The 24,240-nt window shown below is 41.5% G+C and overlaps 1 protein-coding gene across 1 annotated transcript in view; it reads right to left on the bottom strand.

Moving 5' to 3' along the window:
• Positions 1-204: 204 nt before the first annotated feature.
• The window catches only part of OTOL1 (otolin 1), a 48,434-nt gene continuing 24,398 nt past the window's right edge, over positions 205-24,240 (bottom strand). Inside the window, exons 2-5 of the mRNA XM_053600727.1 lie at positions 10,322-10,684; positions 6,232-6,321; positions 3,512-3,583; positions 205-1,168 (exon numbers count right to left, since the gene is read on the bottom strand). Of these exons, the coding sequence (XP_053456702.1) occupies positions 270-1,168; positions 3,512-3,583; positions 6,232-6,321; positions 10,322-10,676 (1,416 nt within the window). The 5' untranslated portion in view covers positions 10,677-10,684 and the 3' untranslated portion in view covers positions 205-269. The remainder of the gene's footprint in view (positions 1,169-3,511; positions 3,584-6,231; positions 6,322-10,321; positions 10,685-24,240) is intronic.

Genomic DNA, 24,240 nt, shown 5'->3' with positions numbered 1-24,240 from the left:
AACTCTAAATAAACTCTGATTTATTCCACTATCAATGGTTCTCAGCCTTCCTAATGCCGTGACCCTTTAATACAGTTCCTCATGTTATGGTGACTCACAACCATAAAATTATTTGCGTTGCTACTTCATAACTGTCATTTTGCTCCTGTTATGAATCATACTGTAAATATCTGATATGCAGGATGTATTTTCATTGTTACAAAGGGGTCGTGACCCACAGGTTGAGAACCTCTGCACTAAACCCAAACTACAATGTTCAAGACACAAATTTATGGTGAAATTCCAGGAGTTTCTTCTGGGTACAAAAGGAACCCAGTAAAGATGCTGTCCTCCTCAGCGCTGACATACACCCCATTCCAATCTTTGGATGCCTCAAGCCAGACTTGGTCTCCCGCACTTAATTTCAGGATGATGAGCAGAGAGGCCTGGTCCGTTTCCTGGTGGTAGAGAGTTTCCTTGGACTTGAACTGCCTCTTATTCTGGGCCACGAGGCTGATGCGAGCAGGTCGGCCCCTCACAGTAACGTGGTAGGAGAAGACATACGTCCCAGGATGAGTGCAGCTGAACTTCCCCGTGAGGGGACTGTAATTCCCTTGGTCATTATAGAGAACCTTTTCAAACCTTATAGGGGTGTCAGGGGACAAGAAAGGCTTCGACAGAGCAGCGCTGAAAGCTGCCTGCTGGACACAGGCCACCTCGCCCTTGGAGCCTTTGAAGCCCCGAGAGCCCTTCTTCCCGGTAGGGCCTCGGACCCCTTTGCTCCCAAGCTCACCCTTTGGCCCAGCAGGTCCCAGGAGACCAGGAGGTCCCAACACCCCCTTTTCCCCTTTAGTGCCTGGATCACCCTTGGCGCCAGGCAGACCATCGGGGCCCCTTCTGCCTTCCGTCCCCAGGTCCCCTTTGTTACCCTTTTCTCCCTTCAGGCCCCCCTCCCCTTTCTGGCCTTTCCCTCCCCTCTCCCCAGACTCTCCGCAGTAGCCCTTCTCCCCCGCGTCCCCCTTCTCTCCCTTGGTCCCAGGCCCCCCGGTGGAGCCTGGTGGGCCCGCTGTCCCTGGGTCGCCTCTGTCTCCCTTGGTGCCGTTGTCACCGGCGTCCCCTTCGGAGCCTTTCTGACCTTTCACTCCTGGCAGGCCAGTGTTTCCTTTATCCCCCTTAGGGCCAAGTCCTCCTGAAATGGGAAATTAAAACAATGTTTTAGGATCGCACACACTATAAACAGTATGCTATTACCACGGAGCTCAAAAACTGGAAATAAAACCTAATTGGATCCTAGAAACTTGGCTCTTGCCTCGGTAATGGCTGTGCCTAGGAGGCTCTTAAAATAAGCACTTTATATCATGACACGCTCTTCATGGCGGAAAAAGTAATGCTTCCAAGAAACAGTAGTTTATATTCGGACCTCATACATGCATATGTAGCTTTTTTTTTTTTTTTTTTTTGAGATAGAGTCTGACTATGTCGCCCTCGGTAGGGTGCCGTGACGTCACAGCTCACAGCAACCTCAAACTCTTGGGCTTAAGTGATTATCTTGCCTCAGCCTCCCAAGTAGCTGGGACTATAGGCACCTGCCACAACGCCTGGCTATTTTTTTTGTCACAGTTGTCACTGCTGTTTAGCAGGCCTGGGCCAGGTTTGAAGCTGCCAGCCTCAGTGCATGTGGCCGGCACTATAACCACTGTGCTATAGACACCGAGCCACCTTTTTTTTTTTACTTCTAAATAAAGAATTTTAAAACTATAGCTGCCTGCTGTATTCCATTATCCTTTCATTTGGTCCCAAAGTCTTCTCCTACATGTACAGATTCCCCTCCCCACCAAACCCCAAACCTTACAGCAAAGAAATTGAAATGCAAAAGGATTTGGGGTTTTTATTTTCCATTTTAAGCATAGCTCAGATGCTTATACCTCGTCTCTAAACTTCATCTTTATAATTCAGCACATGTTTTATTGGAAGCATAACAGTGATTTACCCTTTCAGCTGACCTCTCTAATAATGTTAAACACAAACAGGAAAAGAACAAAGGGTCATACTGCCCACAACACTGTACAAAGTAGATATATTGCATACACAGGACTGTGCACAGTAGACAGTTGCATACACGAGACTGTGCACAGTAGACACGTTGTGTACACAAGACTGCGCACAATGGATACATTGCATACACGACACTGTGCACAGTAGACACGTTGTGTACACAAGACTGCGCACAATGGATACATTGCATACACGAGACTGTGCACAGTAGACACGTTGTGTACACAAGACTGCGCACAATGGATACATTGCATACACGAGACTGTGCACAGTAGCTACGTTGTGTACACAAGACTGCGCACAATGGATACATTGCATACACGAGACTGTAGACAGTAGACACGTTGTGTACACAAGTCTGTGCACGGTAGACACATTGTGTACATGAGACTGTGCACAGTAGACACGCTGTGTACACAAGACTGCGCACAATGGATACATTACATACACGAGACTGTAGACAGTAGACACGCTGTGTACACAAGACTGCGCACAATGGATACATTGCATACATGAGACTGTAGACAGTAGACACGCTGTGTACACAAGACTGCTCACAATGGATACATTGCATACACGAGACTGTAGACAGTAGACACGTTGTGTACACAAGTCTGTGCGCCGTAGACACATTGTGTACACGAGACTGTGCACAGTAGACACGTTGTGTACACAAGACTGCGCACAATGGATACATTGCATACACGAGACTGTGCACAGTAGACACATTGTGTACATGAGTCTGTGTCCAGTAGACACGTTGTGTACACGAGACTGTGCACAGTAGACACGTTGTGTACACAAGTCTGCGCACGGTAGACACGTTGTGTACACGAGACTGCGCACGGTAGACACATTGTGTACATGAGACTGCGCACAGTAGACACGTTGTGTACACGAGTCTGCGCACGGTAGACACATTGTGTACACGAGACTGCGCACGGTAGACACGTTGTGTACACGAGTCTGTGCACAGTAGACATGTTGTGTACACGAGACTGTGCCCGGTAGACACGTTGTGTACACGAGTCTGCGCACGGTAGACACGTTGTGTACACGAGACTGCGCACGGTAGACACATTGTGTACATGAGACTGCACACAGTAGACACGTTGTGTACACGAGTCTGCGCACGGTAGACACATTGTGTACACGAGACTGCGCACGGTAGACACGTTGTGTACACGAGTCTGTGCACAGTAGACACGTTGTGTACACGAGTCTGTGCACGGTAGACACGTTGTGTACACGAGACTGCGCACGGTAGACATGTTGTGTACACGAGTCTGCGCACGGTAGACACGTTGTGTACACGAGTCTGCGCACGGTAGACACGTTGTGTACACGAGTCTGTGCACAGTAGACATGTTGTGTACACGAGACTGCGCACAGTAGACACGTTGTGTACACGAAACTGTGCATGGTAGACACATTGTGTACACGAGTCTGTGCCCAGTAGACACATTTCATACTCTACCTTGTTCTCCAGGTTTTCCTGGGTATCCCGGAACTCCACTTGTTCCTTGGTCTCCACGTTCTCCTTTAAGTCCTAAAATGATACCAAGATTAATTTCTTGCCATCTACATTTCTTACAATATTTCTAACACTCATTTCAAAACCACATCACATCCCAGTGTTTTCTTTAACCAAAATGGCTTAAAGGTAAAATAGTGTGGGAAAGTAATTTACTGAGGATCATTAGAAATACAGTATTTAATCCTAATTGAAAGTAAACCATTTAACAGAGTTCTGGAGGCCGTGCCGATCCCTTCAAACAGAATTAATCTTTCCCCTCTGCTTTCCCACGGCACTTCAAACCTCTCAGAAAACTGGGGAGCCCTGCAGGTATTTCACATGTACATGTTTAAGCTTTTTCTGTTATGAATTTTCAGTAATAGTTGCAATGTCTTCTTTATATGCCTGCGATGCCCAAGAAATAATGTCATATGAATTTTAACACAGGATACAGCATTCTGCAATTGACTAAAACTAGTCAATTATCCAGGGGAAAAAAATGTCCTTGACACAGAGCATCAAGGAAAAGCCAATTTTCATTTTGTGTTTGGATATTTTTATACACTTTTTGGACAAATTATAGAATTGTGAGAATTCATGCTTTAAAAAAATTGAAAGAGCTGGGTTTTCAGATATTTGCCATATTACCATAAAACAGCAGTTCCCAACCTGTGAGTCGTGACCTCTTTGTAACAATGAAAATACATCCTGCATGTCAGATATTGACATTATGGTTCATAACAATAACAAAATTACAGTTATGAAGTAGCAACAAAAATAATTTTATAGTTGGGGGTCACCACAACATGAGGAACTATATTAAAGAGTCGCGGCAGTAGAAGGCATTAGAAAGGTTGAGAACCATTGCCATAAAATATAGTTTTTATATTGGACCTCACTAAAAGCTCATCCTATCACAGTACAGTCACACCAGATTGTGTTTCCCTGTAAGTGATTAGAGCAATAACAATGGTATCAATAATATCTCACTATTATTGAGCATTTCCTTTGTAACAGGTAGTGCTACAAGATCTTACCATTATTTTATTACTTAAATTGGTCTTTCTTCTAATAAAACTTTTATTTGATATTAATACAACCTCTTCTACAACTTAGAGGCTCATATAACAGAGCACATTTCATCACCCGGAACACTTTTAATTTATAGAAGTTTATAGTACTTCCCCTTCAAGGAAGGTAGAGCAGAATCTTTGTCACCACCTCATCACAGAAGGATCCGAAGTATGAAAAAATTTAAAATTTGTACAAAGTCAAACTTGACCTCACACCACATGGGTTAGCACCAATTTTCTAAGCACATTAGCTATGATATAACTAACATTTGGTTTCATTCTTGTCAGGGAAAAAAAAAAATCCTAAGTCAAATTAAAAGGAATGAGAACAGCCTCCCCCTAATTACACAAGACAAGACTAGAGAAATCTCACCACATATCACACAGCAGAGGTTTCCAAGTGGCTAGCTCCTCCATTTAAAATGCACATAAAAGACAAAGTGTGGAAATTAGCCTACAGGACATCAGAAAAATATCCAGTTGCATTAGGAGAGAACCCAACCCTAAAAGGAAGTGGAGAACGGATGCTATTCCCAGTGCTTGCCCGTGCTCAAATATTAGCCTTCACTGTTGGGAGTTCCTCTGGTTCTCAAGTTCATTTAGGGAGGCTAGTTGCTTATGCTAAATTGACTCAGTCAAGTCGTGGTTAACATAAATTCAGTGGTTCTACTCACTTTTTAAACTCACAATCTTAAGTAAGAGTCCAAGGAAAGTAGAGTAGCCACTTTATAGAGACTGGCTGAATGAATTTTTACTTTTGATCCTTCATCAAAGAACATTCTTAAGAACCTTATTTTATGATACTTCCCCATCTTTTCTTTTACTTCCAGAAGTCTAGCTTCCAAAATGTATGAATCACTGGGGAGGGTCATCACTCATCTTTATTTCACAGGGTTTTCTGCTAACATAATTCAGGCACAAAAGGATTAAATATTTCCAAGAATGAAAATCACGTAACTGACAAGTGTGAAGTAGCTCTCTCTTCCCTGAGCATCTTTTTGGAGTAATTACTTCACTGACTGTTCTACCAGAAATGAGTTAGGCAGTTCCTGAGCTATGTGGAGCGTGATACATAGATGATATTAGGTCTTTTGACATGTGACACGGAGGCTAAAACATTTAACTTGATAGATAGATGGTCTTTCTACAGGCCGCCAATATTCACTGAGGAATTTCTAAATGTCCCAGGGAGTCTGTAACCTTTCTTCAGTACCTTTAAGCACTTACAGACCCAGGGATTTTCTGGGGCAGAATGCCTTCTTTACTGATACCCCTCTGGAATTACAGAGTTTCTGGAAAAGGCCTATGAAAGCACTCATAACTACAAATCTTCTTTCATAGTAATCAATACAAATAAATATTTAGTCCATTTCCCTGAATTTCCAGGTGAAATGAAGTGACTGGCCCCAAATCACTTTTTACTCTTATTTAGTTCCTTTTTAATTAAGTTCTGTTCCCGCAACTGACAAATGAAATATTTTAAATTCTCCTAGCAAGCAGGCTATCATCCACCTTCAAGAATCCAGTATTTACTTAGCAAATTGCTCTCCTGAAAAATGACACAGAATGTCCCTTGAATTTTGACAGAAAATGAAATGAATTACCTACCTTTCTCCCCTTTATGTCCTTTTGGGCCCTGGGGCCCAACAACTCCTGGTGACCCCGGGATCCCCATATCACCAGCTTCTCCTTTAGGACCTGGAAATTGAATTTAAAACCCATCAGGGTAGAAAATTTTTCTTTTGAAATTTATTAGTTCAGTAGGTTCCAGGGGAGGGGAGGGGAAAGACAGTCCTTTTATTGAGACCAACAACTGTCGATGTCCTAATGATAAAATCTTGGTGAGAATAAACCATCACAGAGTTCTAAGGGCACCCTTTTTGTCTGATTTGCAATTTTGCACTACCTGAATAGGTAAATTGAGCCCATTAGTACTTGTCACTGCCTTCATGGCAGTGATCAAATGATTCAGGGAGGCAGCACTACATCAAACAACAGAATGAAATGATTATCTGACACTTAACCTCATGTGCACCGCACTTTCAGACTGAAAGTTAAAACGCAATACTTAGCACTTTGAGATTTTCCATTCACACCCTTATTTATTCATTCCTGAACCACCCTGTTTCCTCGAAAATAAGACATCCTCCAAAAATAAGACCTACTTACCAGAAAGATAAGACGTCCCCTGAAAATAAGACCTAGCGCATCTTTGGGAGCACACCTTAAAATAAGACACTGTCTTATTTTCGGGGAAACGGGGTATTTCTGAGCCCGCCTACATAAGCACCCTGGTAAGGATGGCTGTTGGGAATACAGCCATCCACATTCCAGCTATTTCTACTCTCAGGGAGCTCAAAGTCTATGAAAGATGCATGTTTAACAAGTAAATATCCTACAAATCAATGGAAATTGCCACACTCTACTTAAGGATATGAAGGAAGGTCCTATTGTTATGGTAAAGGGACTTAATTTGTGAGGTCAGAGGAAACTTCCCTGAGAAAATGGCATGGAGCTAAGACCCAAAGAAAAGACCAGGATTTCCCAAAGCAAAAGAAAAGGAGGGGGCATTTCAGGAAAAGCAAAAGTAGAAAAAGCATGGTGTTTTTAAGAAACTGAAAGAGCACTGTGGATGAAGATAACAGTCAAGGATGGGAGCAGGCTGGGAGATAGGCCAAGTTCAGATCACACAGGGCTCATCCCCTCAGTCCAGTGCCTTTCCACCCAGGCCCCACACGGAAACTATGCCTAGGATAATTATCCTTCCTGCACCTCATCACTGTCCAAGCCATAAGAATTGCTTCTTGACCCCTAAAATAATATGTAGTTGGAATAATTTATGGCCAGGTTCTTTGAGATTTAACTACATACCACATACATGAGTGCACACGAAATTATAATATCTCATCTTAATTAATTTTACCTTAATTATAGTTAAGGCTGATAAAATGGAGAAAACTATGTTCACCAGGATGGCTCTTTGAAAGGATACCACATTTGTTGAGAAGGAAAACTTTAACAAATGGCTTGCAATGGAGGTTAAGGCTGAAGACAGGTTCAAATAACCAAAGGTGGTAGTTTATCTCCTCTGTCTAAAAAAGAAATGATTGCAAAGAGAGGAGCAGAGAGAGGATAAGCAGAGAAGGTAGAAGCAAACAGGACGGCCAGTTACACGTCACCTTGCGATGTGTCCCACCCGAGTTCAAAGCAACTACACAGACAAAGGCAGAGGGGCGGGGAGGGGCTGCCTCTGGCTGTAGGTGAGATGTACGTCTGAGTCCAATTACCTAAATGCCATAATACTGAATGTAACAAGGAGGGCTGGGGCTCCCAGGTACACAAAACTGCCTGGACTCCAGATTCTGCACTTACAGGTGGTGCAACCTCTGGTGGACTTACCAAAAACTCCATGAAATGCAATTAAATCAGTTGAAATGTGATAACATTTTTAACATCTTTACAAAGATTCGAGATTATATAAAATGCCTAGCCACTCTTGACACATTGTAAGTGTCGATTATGATATCTGAATGGATGAGAGAAGCAGAAGATAAAATTTTCAGGGGAATTTCACTTTTGCTGGCCATTAGGTATATCTGAATGTCAAAGCATTTTCATTCAGAAACTCTATAATATTAGACTCATGGCTTTTCAAAGTAGATAATGCAAAATGTGATATAAATAATAAGTGTGTGCACCTGTGTTCATATGACCTAGGTCTGAAAAATAATGAGGACAAATTAAAATAATTAGGTCTGAGTAAGTTTATTTTCCTTTTTCCGGTTTGTTCAATGTTTCTCTTATGCTGTTTTTCTAATTTTTAAAAGACGGGAGAAAAGTGTTCCTCAAAATACTAGAAAAACAAGAACAAATGTCTCTCTCTCTCTCTGAATATTAAAACAGAATTTTTTCAGGCTCAGAGCTTTCAAAAATAGAATCAAACCAGATTCCTACCACAGAACTGGGAAAATAAAAAGTATTTTTTTGAGCATTTATTCTATTTCAGGGACCACAAATGATCACTTGTACATGTTAGTTCACTCAGTTCTCCTGACGATTCCATGAAGTTACCATCACTTATCCCATTTTTCTGTTTTTGAAACTGGGACTTGGAGAAGGAAGCTTCCCTCAGGGAGGACCATGATGGACCCAGTGTTCTGTGCTCTTAAGCACTATGCCCTATGGCAGAACAAGTCAGACTAAGACTATAGTCCCCAACACACCCCCGCCCCACTGTCCAGGTGTAGCTGCGGCCTGTTAGGAACTGAGCCACACAGCAGGAGGCAAGTGGTGGGCCAGTGAGTGAAGCTTTGTCTGTATTTACAGCAGCTCACCACTACCCACATCACTGTCTGAGCTCCACCTGCTGTAAGACCCTCCGCCATCACATCTGTGGAAAAACTGACTTTCATGAATCTGGTGTTGGGGACCATTGAGCTAAGATGTATGAGCCCCCCTGCAGGCACATCTTGAAAGCAGCTGTCACAGTATTTGGAAGTGAGGCTGAACTCTGAGAACAGCCCAGTTAAATCCACTACTGGATAAAACAAAAGCCCTTATGTCATGGACATCACAGGCTTAGCAAACAGTTTAGCAATGAGCTGTGTCTACTTGACCATGGTCTTGGGGTTCTCACCCCCAAGCTGCTTGCCTGTCAAGTAGGATACTAGAATTCTGGCAAATATAATTTTCTGAGTCTTATTCATTTCAGACAGTGTTGTAGCAACCCAGAAATCTCGGTGCTCCAGGCCGCTGGCCATCTCTCCTTTATTCCTTAATCTAATTCTGCATAAATAATGAGCACGTTTCCCCAAAGATCCCTGCAGTAGGGTGAAATGAATGAAAGCTTAGTGCAGATCCCTAATTACCGAGTTTGTAACTTTAAATACTTCAGGCAAGACACAACAAATATTTTTATATATGTATTTTTCCAGGAAATAGTGAATTTGCAATTGATATTCTGATTTTAAGTTCACATTAAATTCTTTGCTATGTGGCCCCGTACAGGCCAACATACATCAGAATAAAACTGCAAGTATATTCATTGTATATATTTTAAAGACACCTGAAATTTTGAAATATGTAACCATCATGTTTGAGGGAGAAAATCGCTGGGCCAGGACACGATTTTGCCTCAGAATTTCAATGAGAGGCTAACTGAATCTGGAGCTTCATTCTCCACCTCACCAGTATTTCATTTCTAATCTTAACCACAAATGGACTCAGAAAACCCATCAGTCAGCAGACATTCTTACCAGGCCACGGAAGTTGCATTTTCCCCTTTTGAGTCAGTCACTAATGAAAAGATGGCATTGGTTATACACCTGTGTCAGTCACCAAAGAGCTACAGCACCAGAACTGGGTTGGTGGTCCCTGACTCTGCTCTCACCAGCGCTGTTCAACAGAACTTTCTGCAAAGACAGAACCTTCCATATCTCTGCTGCCTGGATTGGTAGCACCGGCTGCGTGCTGCTCCAGCCCTTGAAACATGGCTAGCATGCCCATGGAAGCGAATTTTTTATCTAATTTAATTTTAATATTTATTAATGCCACCTTGGCAGCCTAGTGGCTACTACTATGGGCAACACAGTGCCCATTAGCATTGGTTACGATGTTACACATGAGCCTGCCACCAGCTCCAGCCCCTCCCAGCCCACCCCCGAGCAGGGAGAACCGCACCTTCTGCGTTAACCCGTACCTGGCTGTCCAGTCTCTCCAGGTTCTCCTTTCTGCCCTGGGACAGCAGAACAACAATCACAGCAATTCAAAAAGACACCAGCCGTCTCAAGAGAGTTTTCGAAGGGGGTGGCCGGGCGGACGGCCGAGTCCGGGACTGCAGGTTTGGGGACCGGCGCTGCCACTCCGGCCGGTTCTGGGAAGGGCGCTGGTTCCTCCTCTGGACCGGGGCCACCCGACGGCTTTAAACCCTTTGGTACTTCTTTCCCCTCAGATTTCTTCGTAAATTTGGTGTCTGGTGTGGTCTTTGCTATTGTGTTCATACCAGCAATAGCCAAGATAATTAAAATGGCACAAAGCCAAGAAAATAGCCACATAGTTGAGGCTGGAAGAAAGGGAATAGGAAAATAAATATACACATATCACGTGAGGTCCAGAGGAAAGATGAACTGGTAACAAACGCAAACTTACATAAGAGGACTATGTGTCTATGGGAACCATCAAAAGGAACAGTATGCAAACGGTAAAATGATATATTTTTGATATATTTTATATGTAAATGTGTGCTTGACTCACAACAGAATATTATAAAAAACACTTTGCTTCAATTGTCTTTTCTGGTCATTTTCTCAGTGTTCCATGTTCTAAAATATGATTCTCAATCATTCAAATTATCTTGCCAAATAGCAAACATGATCTATAATAAGTGCAACATGACTTAATAACTCACATACCCTGTGGAAAATAAATATGTATAATTTCCTGACTGATCTCGCTAAGATTTATAGGAATCAAATACATTTGTATTAGAGGGAGATGAAAAATATTGAGCGGAATGGTTTATTCCAGCAAACTCAATTATTTCAAGAAAAAAAATACTGGTGAAATAGTCCTTAAATCTACTAGGGATAATGCTCCTGTTGTGAGAATAATTTTTTAAAATCTATTGTAATAAATGGAAAGAGACAATAAAAAACATCATAAATTTAAATATATGCTACAGCCTTACTCTCTTCACATGCCATTTAACTCTCCAACTCTTTGCTTTATAACTTGGGGAGTTTTTTTAGAGGCGCTCATTTATTCTTGTGTTATTTTAATGGGGCAAAGTGTGGTTATTCTTTAAAGGCCTTTATCAAAGTCCACAGTGAAATGATAGAAGGTTCCCAAATGAAGAGAAATTCTGATATTTCACAATATTCCATTCTCCATTAATTCCCAGCCGTCCAGTGGCTGCTAACAGATTGCCAGGGTTAGCAAAGCACATTTTCTGATAAAAGGGAGGAGTAATTAAGATAAATAGAGAGGAAAGGGAATGGAAATAAGAATAGTAAAACCATCATTTAATTTTAATAGAGACCCTACTCTGAGCAGGTGCCTTACATTCATGACCCCCAGCAGGTCTCACCACAGGCAGGGGACACAGTATCATTCACCTTCACAGGCGCCACCTCGCTGAGAGTCACACAGTCAGTTACAGATTTGGACTCCAGGTCTGTTTAATTTCAGAGCTTAAACCCTTTTCCACAAATCATGTGGCATTTAGAAGAATGAGATTAACGAACAGTAAATCCAAACATAACTCAAGGGAACAGAGCAATGGGGAAGATAGAACTACCCGTCAGGGCAGATGAGAAGGGAGGGGGAATGCTACATTTCCAAAATCACACAAAAATCTGAAAGTGCTAACTTCCTTTCAAGTTGTCATTGTCACCCCATTCCACCATTCAACCAATGTTGACTGAATGTTAACAACATCACAAGCACAAAAACATAAGCGACGGTCTCTGTGCTCAGGGGGTGTACAGTCTTGTGGGGAGAGATGAGAGATAGCAAAGGAAAGAGGACGGCGTCAGGGCCCCCTCACTCTGCACCTCCCTGAACGCAGACCCGCATCCACACACACCTGCACCCCACGAATGGGGCACACAAAGCGTGGCAACTCATCTAGCTGAACCAACTGCAGCAAAAACTAAACAGAAATATTCTGCTTGCATGTATAACAATTGATCGTTCATTAGTTCATACAATTGCATTCAATAAAATAACCATTGGTTCAACAGACATGTATTTGAGCATCTAAGAAGTCTATGTGGTATCCTAAAATATAAACACAAGCAAAGCCCAGCCCCATCCCTAAAGATCTTTCTTGCAGTAAAGAATTCAAAAATAACCACACCCACATCTTCAGGCAAAAGAGTAATCAGAAGTCTGGCAGAAGGCCCAAATCAGTGGTCCTCAACCTTCCTAATGCCATGACCCTTTAATACAGTTCCTCATGTTGTGGTGAACCCCAACCATAAAATATTTTCGTTGCTACTTCATAACTATAATTTTGCTACTGTTATGAATCATAATGTAAATATCTGATATGCAGGATGGTCTTAGGTGATCCCTGTGAAAGGGCTGTTCCACCCCCAAAGGGGTCACAACCCACAGATTAAGAACCGCTGGCCTAAGTAAAATATTGAAATATTGGTGGCTTTTAATTCTCCCACTACTTTAAGAAGAATTAGGTTTTCCAGAATGCTGAGTGTTCAAGCTATAGGATCGTTCTGATGTTCTTACAAACATGTTAGGTCCTGTGGGGAAATGACCCTTCTTTTTCCTTACTAACACGTATCTGCTTTAGTCTTCTGTATGAACAAAGCATTTTTGACCCTGCAGACATGTGGTAGATCTCGGCAAACCACTCCTGAGGGAGCAAGGAAGAGGTAACAGGTGTAACCGGTGGGGTGGAGGGAGCCTGTTCCCCTAGGCACATTCTGATTGTTATTTCAATTACAACACCCAGGAATCATGCAAGGTAATCTGAAGAATGGATTATTAAACTGAGGCAGGGAGAGTTTAAATAGTTGCACAAGATCACAGTGCTAGTAAGTAGTGGGACTGAGATTAAAATCTAGGTCTGTTCTACTCCACTGTCAACCATGCATATCCCCCCTGTGCCGTGCCACCCGGGAGGCAGGAGGGATCAGAAAGGCTGAAGAAAGAACTCAGCTTTGGACCTTTCAGTAAAAGAAACTACCTTCCCACAGACAAGAAATGGGAGCTTACTAGGAGAGATGATAAATCTGCTCTGACAGCGGAGCACGTTGGTGTGGCTAAGCAAAGTTACAGAGGGGGGCAGAGCACACCAGACGGGGCATGAAGGAAGGGCGCCAGCATAGAGAAGGGAGTCAGCATCCCCATTTGAAGGCAGGAAATTGTCCCCACATACACTTCTCTTGCATTGTAGATTTAAATACAGGTGTTAGAGGATCATGTTGGCCGCACTTTAAGACTGTGATAAGCTCCCCAAGAATTCAGAGATCAGGAAAACACGAAGCCCTTTGAATGACAGTGAAGCAAATGTTGGTGTAACTTGACTGACAATGCAGATGCATCATTTCTTTTTATGTAAAATTTTTCATGTATGTGTAAAAAACATAAAAAAGAAACCCAGCCAAACAAAATTTGCACAACTAGTCAAGCAAATTTTAAGTCCCTATAACAATAAGACATAACTTACATGCTAAGCATGATGTTAAAAGTGGTATAAATCTTAACAAAAGGATTAAGAGTAAAGGTCAAAATAGCAGTTAGAGGTCTCCAGTCAGAGAACCTAAATGCGGTAACCCGCTACTTATCCTGATCCTGCCCAGACTGTAGACATTTCAAGCGCAGAAAGTTAGGGTTCTTCTGTATCCGTGTTCTCGATGATGTTCGGGATAAGTGTTATAAGTGTCCCACAAATGTTTGCTGAACTGAAATGAATAAATGTAGTAGATTGCATGATTATCCCCAATTTTTCACCCTGCCTTATATACAAGGCACTCACGTCCTTCGCTGTATGAATTTTGCAGTGCCCCACACAAAAGAAATGGGGTCTATACTCCAGTCCCTTGACTCTCAGTTCAGGCAATGACTTTGGCCAATAGAACTTGAGGAAGTGGCCGGGTATGAGCCCCAAGCCTAGGTCTCAAGGGCCTGTGTGTATTTCCAGTCGCGCTCTGCACTTTTGCCATAGCTGTCAAAGGATACCAACGCCCGGCTTCCTGGTCACAGGAGGAGCGGAAACAAGGACAGCTGCCCCTGCTAAGCCGGCCTCACAGGACACCACCTGCAGTAGCATCCCCAGCTGACCTGAAGAATGTGAGTGAGTGAGACAAGCTGAGGCCAGCCAAGGTTAGACAACACACACCAATCCCACAGATACATGAGGTTGGACAACTAAGTTTGCAAACAGATACCTCATTGGCCGTCTTCAAAGTGCTCCCCTTGGGAAGCTAGGCACTAATGCCAGTGCCTCGACCACCCTTCAAGGCAGTTTTGGAACTCTTTTTCTGGAATGGCCATCAGAGCTGTCACCATACAAGTTCTGACAATTAAGTTCACAAACTCATCTAGAAAAAGTGTTTTGAAAGGTGGATTAAGCGCTGACATTCGTGCATAGCTGCCCAAGAGGAATACTTCGATAGTGACCATACTGATATTTAGCAATAAGGTGCATAGCACTATTTCTAGGATGAGTTTACAGAATTTATTGTCCTATCTTATATTCCAATTATCTATTGGTATATAACAACGTACCCCAAACTCAGTAGCTTAAAACAGCCGTTTTATTATAGCTAATAATTTTATGAGTCAGAAATTCAGGCCAGGATCAGCTTGTCTCATCAGCTTCTGCTTCATGAGACCTCTACCCAAGATTGATCAGCTGGTGGGTGAGCTGGCCCGGAGAGGCTAACTAGCCTGGTGCCATGATAGAAATGGAACAAAGCTGGGCTCAGGTGGGCCTGCCAATCCCAAGTCTCTCAAGCATGCCAACCTCAAGATATTCACACTTCTTCCATCAGGGCTCAGGGTTCCCAAAGAAAGTGTTGAAGAAATGGCAGCTGCCGTTCTATTAAGGCTACACTTGAAAACAGGCCGAGTAATACTTCCGCTGAATCCAGTCAGTCAAAGCGGTCGCAGAGGCCAACCATCCTCAACTGTAAGGGGCATGGGCCCTACTCCTCAATGCAAGGACTATCAAATAATTTCTGGCCATCTTGAATGTACCATAGACACTCTCACTAGAGTTTTAATGAGATTAAGCAGCAAACGATAATTAACACCAATGGGTCCAGCCTCTAGTCTAACACTATGTTTCCCACCACTGAGACAAAACTGACCAAGCAGCCTCCAGGCAGTAACATCTTACCTTCACCCCAAAATCTGACACTCTTGAGCTCTTCCTCATCAATCAGTCCCCATTTTCCTGGCAATTTCACCCACAGAAATTGTTAAAGCAGAGGTTGGGCCACCCCTCATTGGGATTCTATTAGGAGAGATCTTAAAGATTCTTTGGCCTCAAATGTCTCTTCTAACCTCAAAATCTATGATATTGTTTTATAACAGTGGACACTCTATTGTGAAAATTAGCTCATGCCATAAAACTTTCATTCTAAATTCAGAAGACATCATATTTCTCCTAATGGTATATTCTTCTTTGTCATTAAGAAGAAGGTGCCCAAGATGAGGTGGGGGGGGCACTCTTTAAAGATTTATTAGTTCTTTTCCCAGTAAAAGGAAAGTGTTCCCACTGACATAACAGTGGACATTTGTAAAATGACTGACAAGTTTTGCGTTGGGACAAAGGTCTTGCATTATAAATAGATCAAACAACGAACCAATCAAGTAGTATAGTGTAAGGACTAAAAACCGTTAGCTTTGTACAGAGTCAATTCTGAGTTCAAGTTTCAGGCCTTCCACTTTTGGCTGTTTGACTTGTGGTGAGTTACTGTTCTCTGTATCTCTGTTCCTCATTTCTAAAGTGGAGCTAATAACAGTAGTTTCACCAGGTGTGGCTGGGAAACCTAAGGTGTTAATGCATGAAAAGCTCTTTGCATACTGCTCTCGGAACTGCTGGCTTTTTTTTTTAATGAGGATTAGATATAATGAAAGGCACTAACTATAAATAATATTTTAAAACAGTGACCCATTTTCCCTGTTCTCCCATTGTGCCAGATTGCATGTGGGCCGTTTGGCACCGTTCTCATTTCCTTTTATCTGCTCCCACTGGTCTCAGGGGCTCCAAAGCCTGGAAACTACATTTCCTAGAATGTCTTTTGTCACTAGAGTTCTGGTTTAGTTTGTGCCGATCATAGGCACTTGCATGAGATGTGTGTGACAGAAATAAAGTAGAAGGCATTATTCTTACCCAGGCAGCAGCCAGCAAATGCACAGGCTTTGGCAAATGAGAAATTTCGAGACGGCCTCTGGCACACGGACTGAAATCCTGCCACGGTTCTGAGTGGCTGCAGCTATTGGCAACAGTATCCTCCAATTCCTGCCCCTGGCAACAGTGGCAATGTCCAGACTCTCTGAAGGCTAGAGACAAACTTAACAGCCAGTAACAGTCCTTGTACCTCCCCCTCCCCACTTTCTAGTTACCTATATGAAAGCCCATAGCTGGGCGCCTGTAGTCCCAGCTACTCGGGAGGCTGAGGCAGGAGAATCGTCTAAGCCCAGGAGTTGGAGGTTGCTGTGAGCTGTGTGAGGCCACGGCACTCTACCGAGGGCCATAAAGTGAGACTCTGTCTCTACAAAAAAAAAATCGAAAGCCCTTTCTGCCAGACAGATCTAGAGTGGTTCCAGACCAGACCCTGTTATCACATCTCCCCCGTCTAATTTTACCTCCCCCTCTCTTGATTCCTGCCTTTTTCTGTCTTACACACAATTCTACACTCTCTTCTTCCTGAACTCCTCACCTAGCCACATCTTGGTCAGTTAAAAACTACATGGACCCTACTGTGTCGTAAAGAGTTATTTCAAAAGACACTGCTCCTTTAGTCCATTTTATGATGCTATAATACATGTAGACTACCACAAACTGGATGATTAATAAGGAAAAGAAATGTCATTCTCACAGTTCTGCAGGGTAGGAAGTCAACATCAGGTCCCTGCACCCAGAGAGGGCCTTCCTGCCATGCCATCCCCGTTAGAAGCAGAAACAGTGCAGAGAGTGAGGGAATCAATGTGCTTTTAGAAAAACTCAGTCTAGTAATAACGACATTAACCCACAGCCTGTTAAAGTTTCCATCTCTCAACACCGTTCCATTGGGGATCGGGTTTTCCACACATGAACTCTAGAGGGCACATTTAAACCACAGTGCTCCTACAATTTCTGAGCCTTTAAACACATTGGCAGTACCAGTACTGGGCTCACGTTGTATTCTTGAACGCTAACTCCCACATAAAGACTAAAGACTTTGAAACCATTTTAGGCACATGGGTATGTGTGCACATATTGTCTGGGCTGCGTTGGCAATAGACTTTTTTGACCTTTTAGAGCATTCTTCCCCTCTGCGCCTGTAGTTCTGTAGAATTAAAAGATAAACTTTTAGGTCTAAAGTTGTCCTTTGCTGTTTGAACAGCTACTTTCACTTTCTTACAGAATTTCCTTTAGAGCAACATTTCACGTCGCGTTCCTTCTCATACCCATGATGCTCTTTCCTTCTTTTCTTTCTTCCTTTTTCTTCCTTCTTTCCTTCCTTCCTTTCCTTCTTTCTTTTATTCAGCCACCAAATGTTTATTAAAACCTACTCTGTGTCAGACCCCATATCATATAAGGCATTGTAGAACAAAACAGCCACTGTCGTCAACCTTGCATTCCAATGAGTGTCAGAGAGTAAACAGATAAATATTTCAGACCATAGTAAGTGCTAGAGAAGAAATAAAAAGCAGACAGTATGGTATGAAGAGCGATGAGGGGAGATTGTTTCAGACAACAAGAGTTTATCGCACAAAGCAGCCAGGACATCAGAAACAGGAAAATGGGGGAGTGGGCAGCTGCCCCACTAATCCCATGTCCTTCCTTCTGAGAACTACACCCAGCGAACAATCCTTGTTTCCTTTTTAAGGTGCTGTCCTTCCATGCTTTGCAACCGTGAGGATGGATTAGGGAGAATTTCTGAGCCATTTCCCCTGCCCCAATTCTGCTAATAAACTCAGACAGGTGGGCTTTCTAGAGTTCAGATCATGAGTTTACTTGCAAACATACGCCATGTCACCAGGAAGGAGAAACTTTGTAATTACAGATTCCTGCATCTCACTTAAATGTTTCAAAGGCAATTCCAGAGTGGTGGTGATCAGCTCTGATAGACGGTGCTCGTGCCTTTGTGCTGATAGATACCGCAAGGGCATCGTGATTCCTACTGTCCAGCAGGAGCCTATTTATTCCAGAATCTCTAAATAAGTGCATCCATTACAATTTTATTAAGCACATTGAATACAGCCCTGCATTCTAACAAGTTAAATGTTTCTTGTATTTAACAAGTATGCAGTAAAATAAAAACATCCTCAGCATTTTTCTGTCAGATGGAAATGGATCAGCTTTGGCTCAGAATACAACACCATAAAGAGTCCAGCTGCATGTGTAGATAGCCTTTGCTCCCCTCTGTGGACACTGCGAACTTCTCAGTTGCTCCCCTTCTCCTCCGAACCCACCTTAAATCAAAGCAGCAGGACAGGAAGTGGCAGTTGGGACTCAGGCAGGGGGTTTGTCACAGAGAAGAACTGCAGGTGAGAGAGCCATCCGGCTAGGGCAGGACTGAGCAGCGATTCAGGAGACCGAGGGGAAAGTGAGGTCACTGCACGCATGAGCAGACAGGCAAAATTATAGATTAGATTTAGGCACAAAAATAAACACTGGCCATATAGTTCCAAACTCAAAAAAAAAAAAAAAAAGAAAGAAAGCAAAAAAGAAAGAAAGAAAGGAAGGAAGGAAGGAAGGAAGGAAGGAAGGAAGGAAGGAAGGAAGGAAGGAAGGAAGGAAGGAAGGAAGGAAGGAAGGAAGGAAGAAAGAAAGAAAGAAAGAAAGAAAGAAAGAAAGAAAGAAAGAAAGAAAGAAAGAAAGAAAGAAAGAAAGAAAGAAAAAAGAAAGAAAGAAAGAAAGAAAGAAAAGTTTTAGAACAGGATTAAGCAAAGGCAAGAACAAAATTATTACTACTCGGTTTTATCTTTTTTATTTCCCTCACAGTGATTCTGAGTATGTCTGCTATAGTGGATTTTTCAATTTTAGGGATGGAGAGAACTAAAGAAGGTGGGGAAAATGGAAACTATGAATCTGTGGATATGCAACTGGATAATGAGCCTGAAGTAAATTTTTGCGGGCTGATATATTCCACTGATAATAAAAAAGCAATGGAAAGCTGAATGTGACAAGTGTGTGTGTGGAGGCGGGGCTTACGGTATTCTTTCTAGCTAATTATTCAGTAAATATAAAACTGCCCATAAATATAGAGTCCATTAATTTAAAAGACAAAGAGAAATGGGCTTCAAACACATTGATTAATTTGTTCACTCATTTTTTTCTTCGTTGGTCCTGGTAGCATTAATAATGCTCAACGAAATTTGTATTGCAATCCCTAAATTTGAAACTGACATGTGTCCATTATCTGCACCTCTCACCACTCCCAAAACTTAGTTCACAATGGACAGTAGACATAAACCTAAGGCATGAAGCTATGAGAATTCTAGAAGAACGTGTTGGAAAAACTCTTATAGATGGCAGCCTGGGCAAGGAATTTATGAAGAAGACTGAAAAGGCAATCACAGCAACAACAAAACTTAACCAGTGGGACCTGGTTGAATTAAAAAGCTCCTGCACTGCCAAGCAAGCCATCAGCAGAGTAAATAGACAATCTACAGAATGGAAGAAAATATTTGCTTGCCATAAATCTGATAAAGGGCTGATGAGCAGAATCTGCAAAGAACTCAAGCAAATCAGCAGAAAAAATTCAAACAACCCCATAAAAAAACTGGGCAAAAGACATAAACAAATTTTTTTCAAAAGAAAAGAGACAAATGGCAATAAACATATTAAAAAATGTTCAATGTCTCTACTTATCAGGAAAATGCAAACCAAAACCACAATGAGGTATCCCCTAACTCCAATGAGAATAGCTTTTATCAAAAAATCCCAAAACAGATGCTGGCATGGATGTGGAGAGAAAGACTTAGATGCTGTTGGTGGGACTGCAAGCTAGTACATCCTCTATGGAAAATAGTATGGAGATGCCTCATAAAACTAAAAGTAGACCTAACATTTGATCCAGCAATCCCACTATTAGGTATTTACCCAATGGGAAAAAAACAACAACAACAACATTATTTTATTAAAAGGACACATGCACTCAAATTGCAGCACAATTCACAATCACAAAGATATGGAATCAATGCATGTGCCCATCCGTATATGAGTGGGTTAAGAAAATGTGGGATATGTATGCCATGGAGTACTACTCAGCCATTAAAAAAAAATAGTGAACTAATACATTTTGCAACAGCCTCGATAGAACTGGAGATCATTCTTCTAAGCAAAGTTTTACAAAAATAGACAAAGAAACACCGCAAGTACTTACTATAAAACTGGCACTAATCAATCAACACCCAAGTGCACGTTGTTAGTAAAACTCAGTGGAAAGCAAGCAGGTGTGGGGGGGCGGGGAGGGTAAGGGGTAGGGCAAATTCACACTCAACAGATACAATGTTCACTATCCTGGTGAGGGGCACACTTACCACTTTGTCTCAGACTGTACAAAAGCAATTCATATAATCAAAACATTTATACTGCCCTAATATTCCGAAATTTTAAAATAGAAATAAATAATTTTAATCAAAGTGTTGCAATGTTAACCAAAATCCATGTTAGTGTCAAACTGAGTTCACGTTAAAACCTTTCTCCATGAAGTAGAGATTTTACTGAGACTGTCCTATTTCCTTGATATGAAGTATATCCCATACTTTTTATGGGGTATATATACACCTATTAAAATAGGTATAACCAAACTAAGCAAATTTCTTCACCTCTTTGGAGACCAAGTAGAATGCCTTGGTAGAACATTCCTCAACATTATAGAAAATAAATAGGAGAGAGCTCACCTCTGCTCCATACAGTCCATCTAAAAACTGGCGAGAGGTTCCCTAGTGGGAAGATTCAAAAGAAGGTTCAGGATACGGAATCTAAGAGATGGATGAGGAAAAGAGTTTGCCTTTGAAACAAAAGATATTTTTTGATAAGGTTATAGATATGGAAGGTTCATTACTGGCAGCTCACCTTCTGCTGATGGCCTGGCCTCTGGGTGTTGACCCTTCACCAGCCTACTTGCATGCTGATGTAAAATATAACTACTAGGGATATGGCATGAATTAGATGCTTTATTATACAAATATTTTCAGTTATAAAACTTCCACTTGTCTTCCATTTCTGTGATGTTTTAAGATCTCTCTTTTTTCAATCCATACAAACATCAGGAGAATCAGACATTTGGGGATATCAGAAGACATTATGTATGTCACAAAAGGTACCAGTCTCCTGTCTGTTGGAATCTAAACTGGTTTCAGAGCTATTAGCATCATGGGTCAAGATAAAAGCAGGCCCTCTTACATTTGAATCAGAAGTTGCCAAGAAAAGGCCATCTAGGCCTACAAGGACCAGAGTTGGTTCAAAAATTCCTAATTGCTCCCCACCACTCGTAAAGCCCTTGTCCTTGAACAGTAATATCACCAAAAAATAGGCAGAAGACACAGAAGGATATAGGTTACACCACAGTTTTCTGGGATGGGTTAGCGTTTTCTGCTTTGCTCCGACTCCTTAATTTGACATCAGACTTTAAGACTTCATCATGGATATGGGTTCATGAAAGGGAGCCCCCAACCTGGGTTACTAACTATTGCATGACCCCGGGGGAAGTCCCTTCACCAGGAGGGCTCGGAGTCATTAGATTAAAATAAGTTTGCACTAGATGAGCCACTCTAAACCCTTTTCTATTGCAAAAGTATTAAAATTATTTTCCTAGCAAATCCTGGCTAATCAGAGTCAGTGCTGGAGAATTCAAATGGTCACATCTTCTTTTGTCAATTGGTCCAGGCCTATTCCTGTGGCAGTGGCTCTGGAAGACCCTGTAGAGGTCAAGGGCTCTCCTAGAGAGAGTTGAAAATCGCAGAATAACAGATATCTCTGATAAGCATCAGGTTTGGTAACAGCCCAGAGGAGAACAGAAGGGAGCCTGTCCCTGCAAAGCTACTAAGAGGTTAAAGCCTCACATGAAAAACAGCAGTAACTTCCTCTTTCAGGACAGCCCTGCTATTTAATACCCCCAAAGACAAGGACAAAGAATGGCATTGTGTAAGCACTGTAACTCAAGCAATTAGCCAGGTAATGGTCTGTGGGGTTCATTATAGCAGAATGTCAATTAAAACACTTGGAAGGAGATTATGCAAAGCACTTAGATTTCAAATCTTTTAAGCTACCAGGGTGTAAGACTAAATTATAGTAAATGTCATATTCCTCCAGTAGGTATTGCACAAATGAAAATAAAGTTTCTTTTCTAATATGGACTCTTCCTTAATATCTCATAAATCTAAGAAATTGAAAAAAGCAGCCAAGTGTCTAGTCTTTATTCAACAATAAAGGAAATGAGATGAAGGATGAATATTTTTTATCCTACCTTTGGCCTCATTAAGTAATACCTTGTATATCTCTAGTTATTTTTTTTTTTAAGAATTTGAAAATAGAGCTCTTGGTTTCATTTTGGATTTCTGCCAATGGATTTAAGGAGAAAGAAAAGATTAGGAATGAATCAAATGGGAATTTCAAAAGGAAAACTGTATCTTACAAAGATCTTTAGGTGAGATTCTTCTGTTTGGTGGCTTGTCTGCCTTCATTCTCAGAGAAGCATGGCGTTTCCTTTTTTTATTCTCTTAGTGCAGATATATTATTAGAAAAACTGACTTCTTCAAAATGGAAAACAAATGACAGCATTCTTTATGAAATTTCAAAATGCAAATAGCATTTAGCATCTGAATAAATGACCATAAAGATTTGCCTTGGATACTGGTAGAAAACACATAATATATAAATACTAGTTTCTGTTCTAAAATCCCTCCCGTCAAGTTTAAGCCAGCCGTTAATTTTTATTCATGAATTATAAATCTTTTACAGGAGGGAGTGAAAAGAAAATGACCAATTGATGTAGAAATGCAGTGTCCCACTAATTCCATCGCAGAAAGCTAAGCACGTTTTAAATTTTTATTGTTATTCATAATTGTTCTGTAGAATGCCAAGCAGAACATATTTTTAAAAGCAAAATATATTTTCCCCTTACCAGATAATTGTTATAAGGGAAACTATATTTTTATGCCTGTCTATATCTTCTTAGCTGAAGATATGCCACACTATTATAATCTAAACATAACCTGATTTTTAAGAGCTTTGCTGCATATCACGTCTGAAAGGTATTCATTATTGCATGGTACCAAAAATACGTAGTTTTACCTCAATAGTGCCAACATGTTATGTCCTCTCTCCTCTTAGAATTTATGTATTCTCACAGATATTCAAAAGTTTAGTAACTTTAAAATTAAGACTGATTCTATATTCCATGCTGTAAACTTCCACATTTTAAAAGTCAATACGAAAAATAGATTTAATACCAGAGAGGAAAAGCTGCCTTTTATCAATTGTGTGCTTTTCTCATTTCTATTCATATTCTTACTTCCTTGAGGCAAATTATATCAACAGGACCTTTTCCAGCCTGAGATCTTGTTGCAAAAGGCCTGATGGAAGATAAAATAAACCAATGTTTGTAATCATCTCTTACCTTATGGATGTTGCCTTATCAGCAACCCCTCTCCTGAATGGTACATTGGAAAATTCAGTCTCATTCACCATTAGACAGGGGTCTGTTTTATTTCTTTCAAGACTTACCCCTACCCAATGAGAGGTGAGTGCCCTGCCATGAGGGGAGTGGTAACTTTCTCAGACTCTAAAGAAAAGCTCTGAAATCTGATGAAATGCAAATGCCTTGGGAGTATTGAAGTCTTAGCTCTTGACTGGCCTTGCTCTGTCTATCATTCCCCTTTGTTTACAGGGCATCTTCCATCCTAATACTTTAAGGTCATGGTACCACAAAG

Source organism: Nycticebus coucang, chromosome 8, assembly GCF_027406575.1.
Source record: "Nycticebus coucang isolate mNycCou1 chromosome 8, mNycCou1.pri, whole genome shotgun sequence".
NCBI lineage: Eukaryota > Metazoa > Chordata > Mammalia > Primates > Lorisidae > Nycticebus > Nycticebus coucang.
This window is presented reverse-complemented; position numbering and strand designations above follow the sequence as displayed.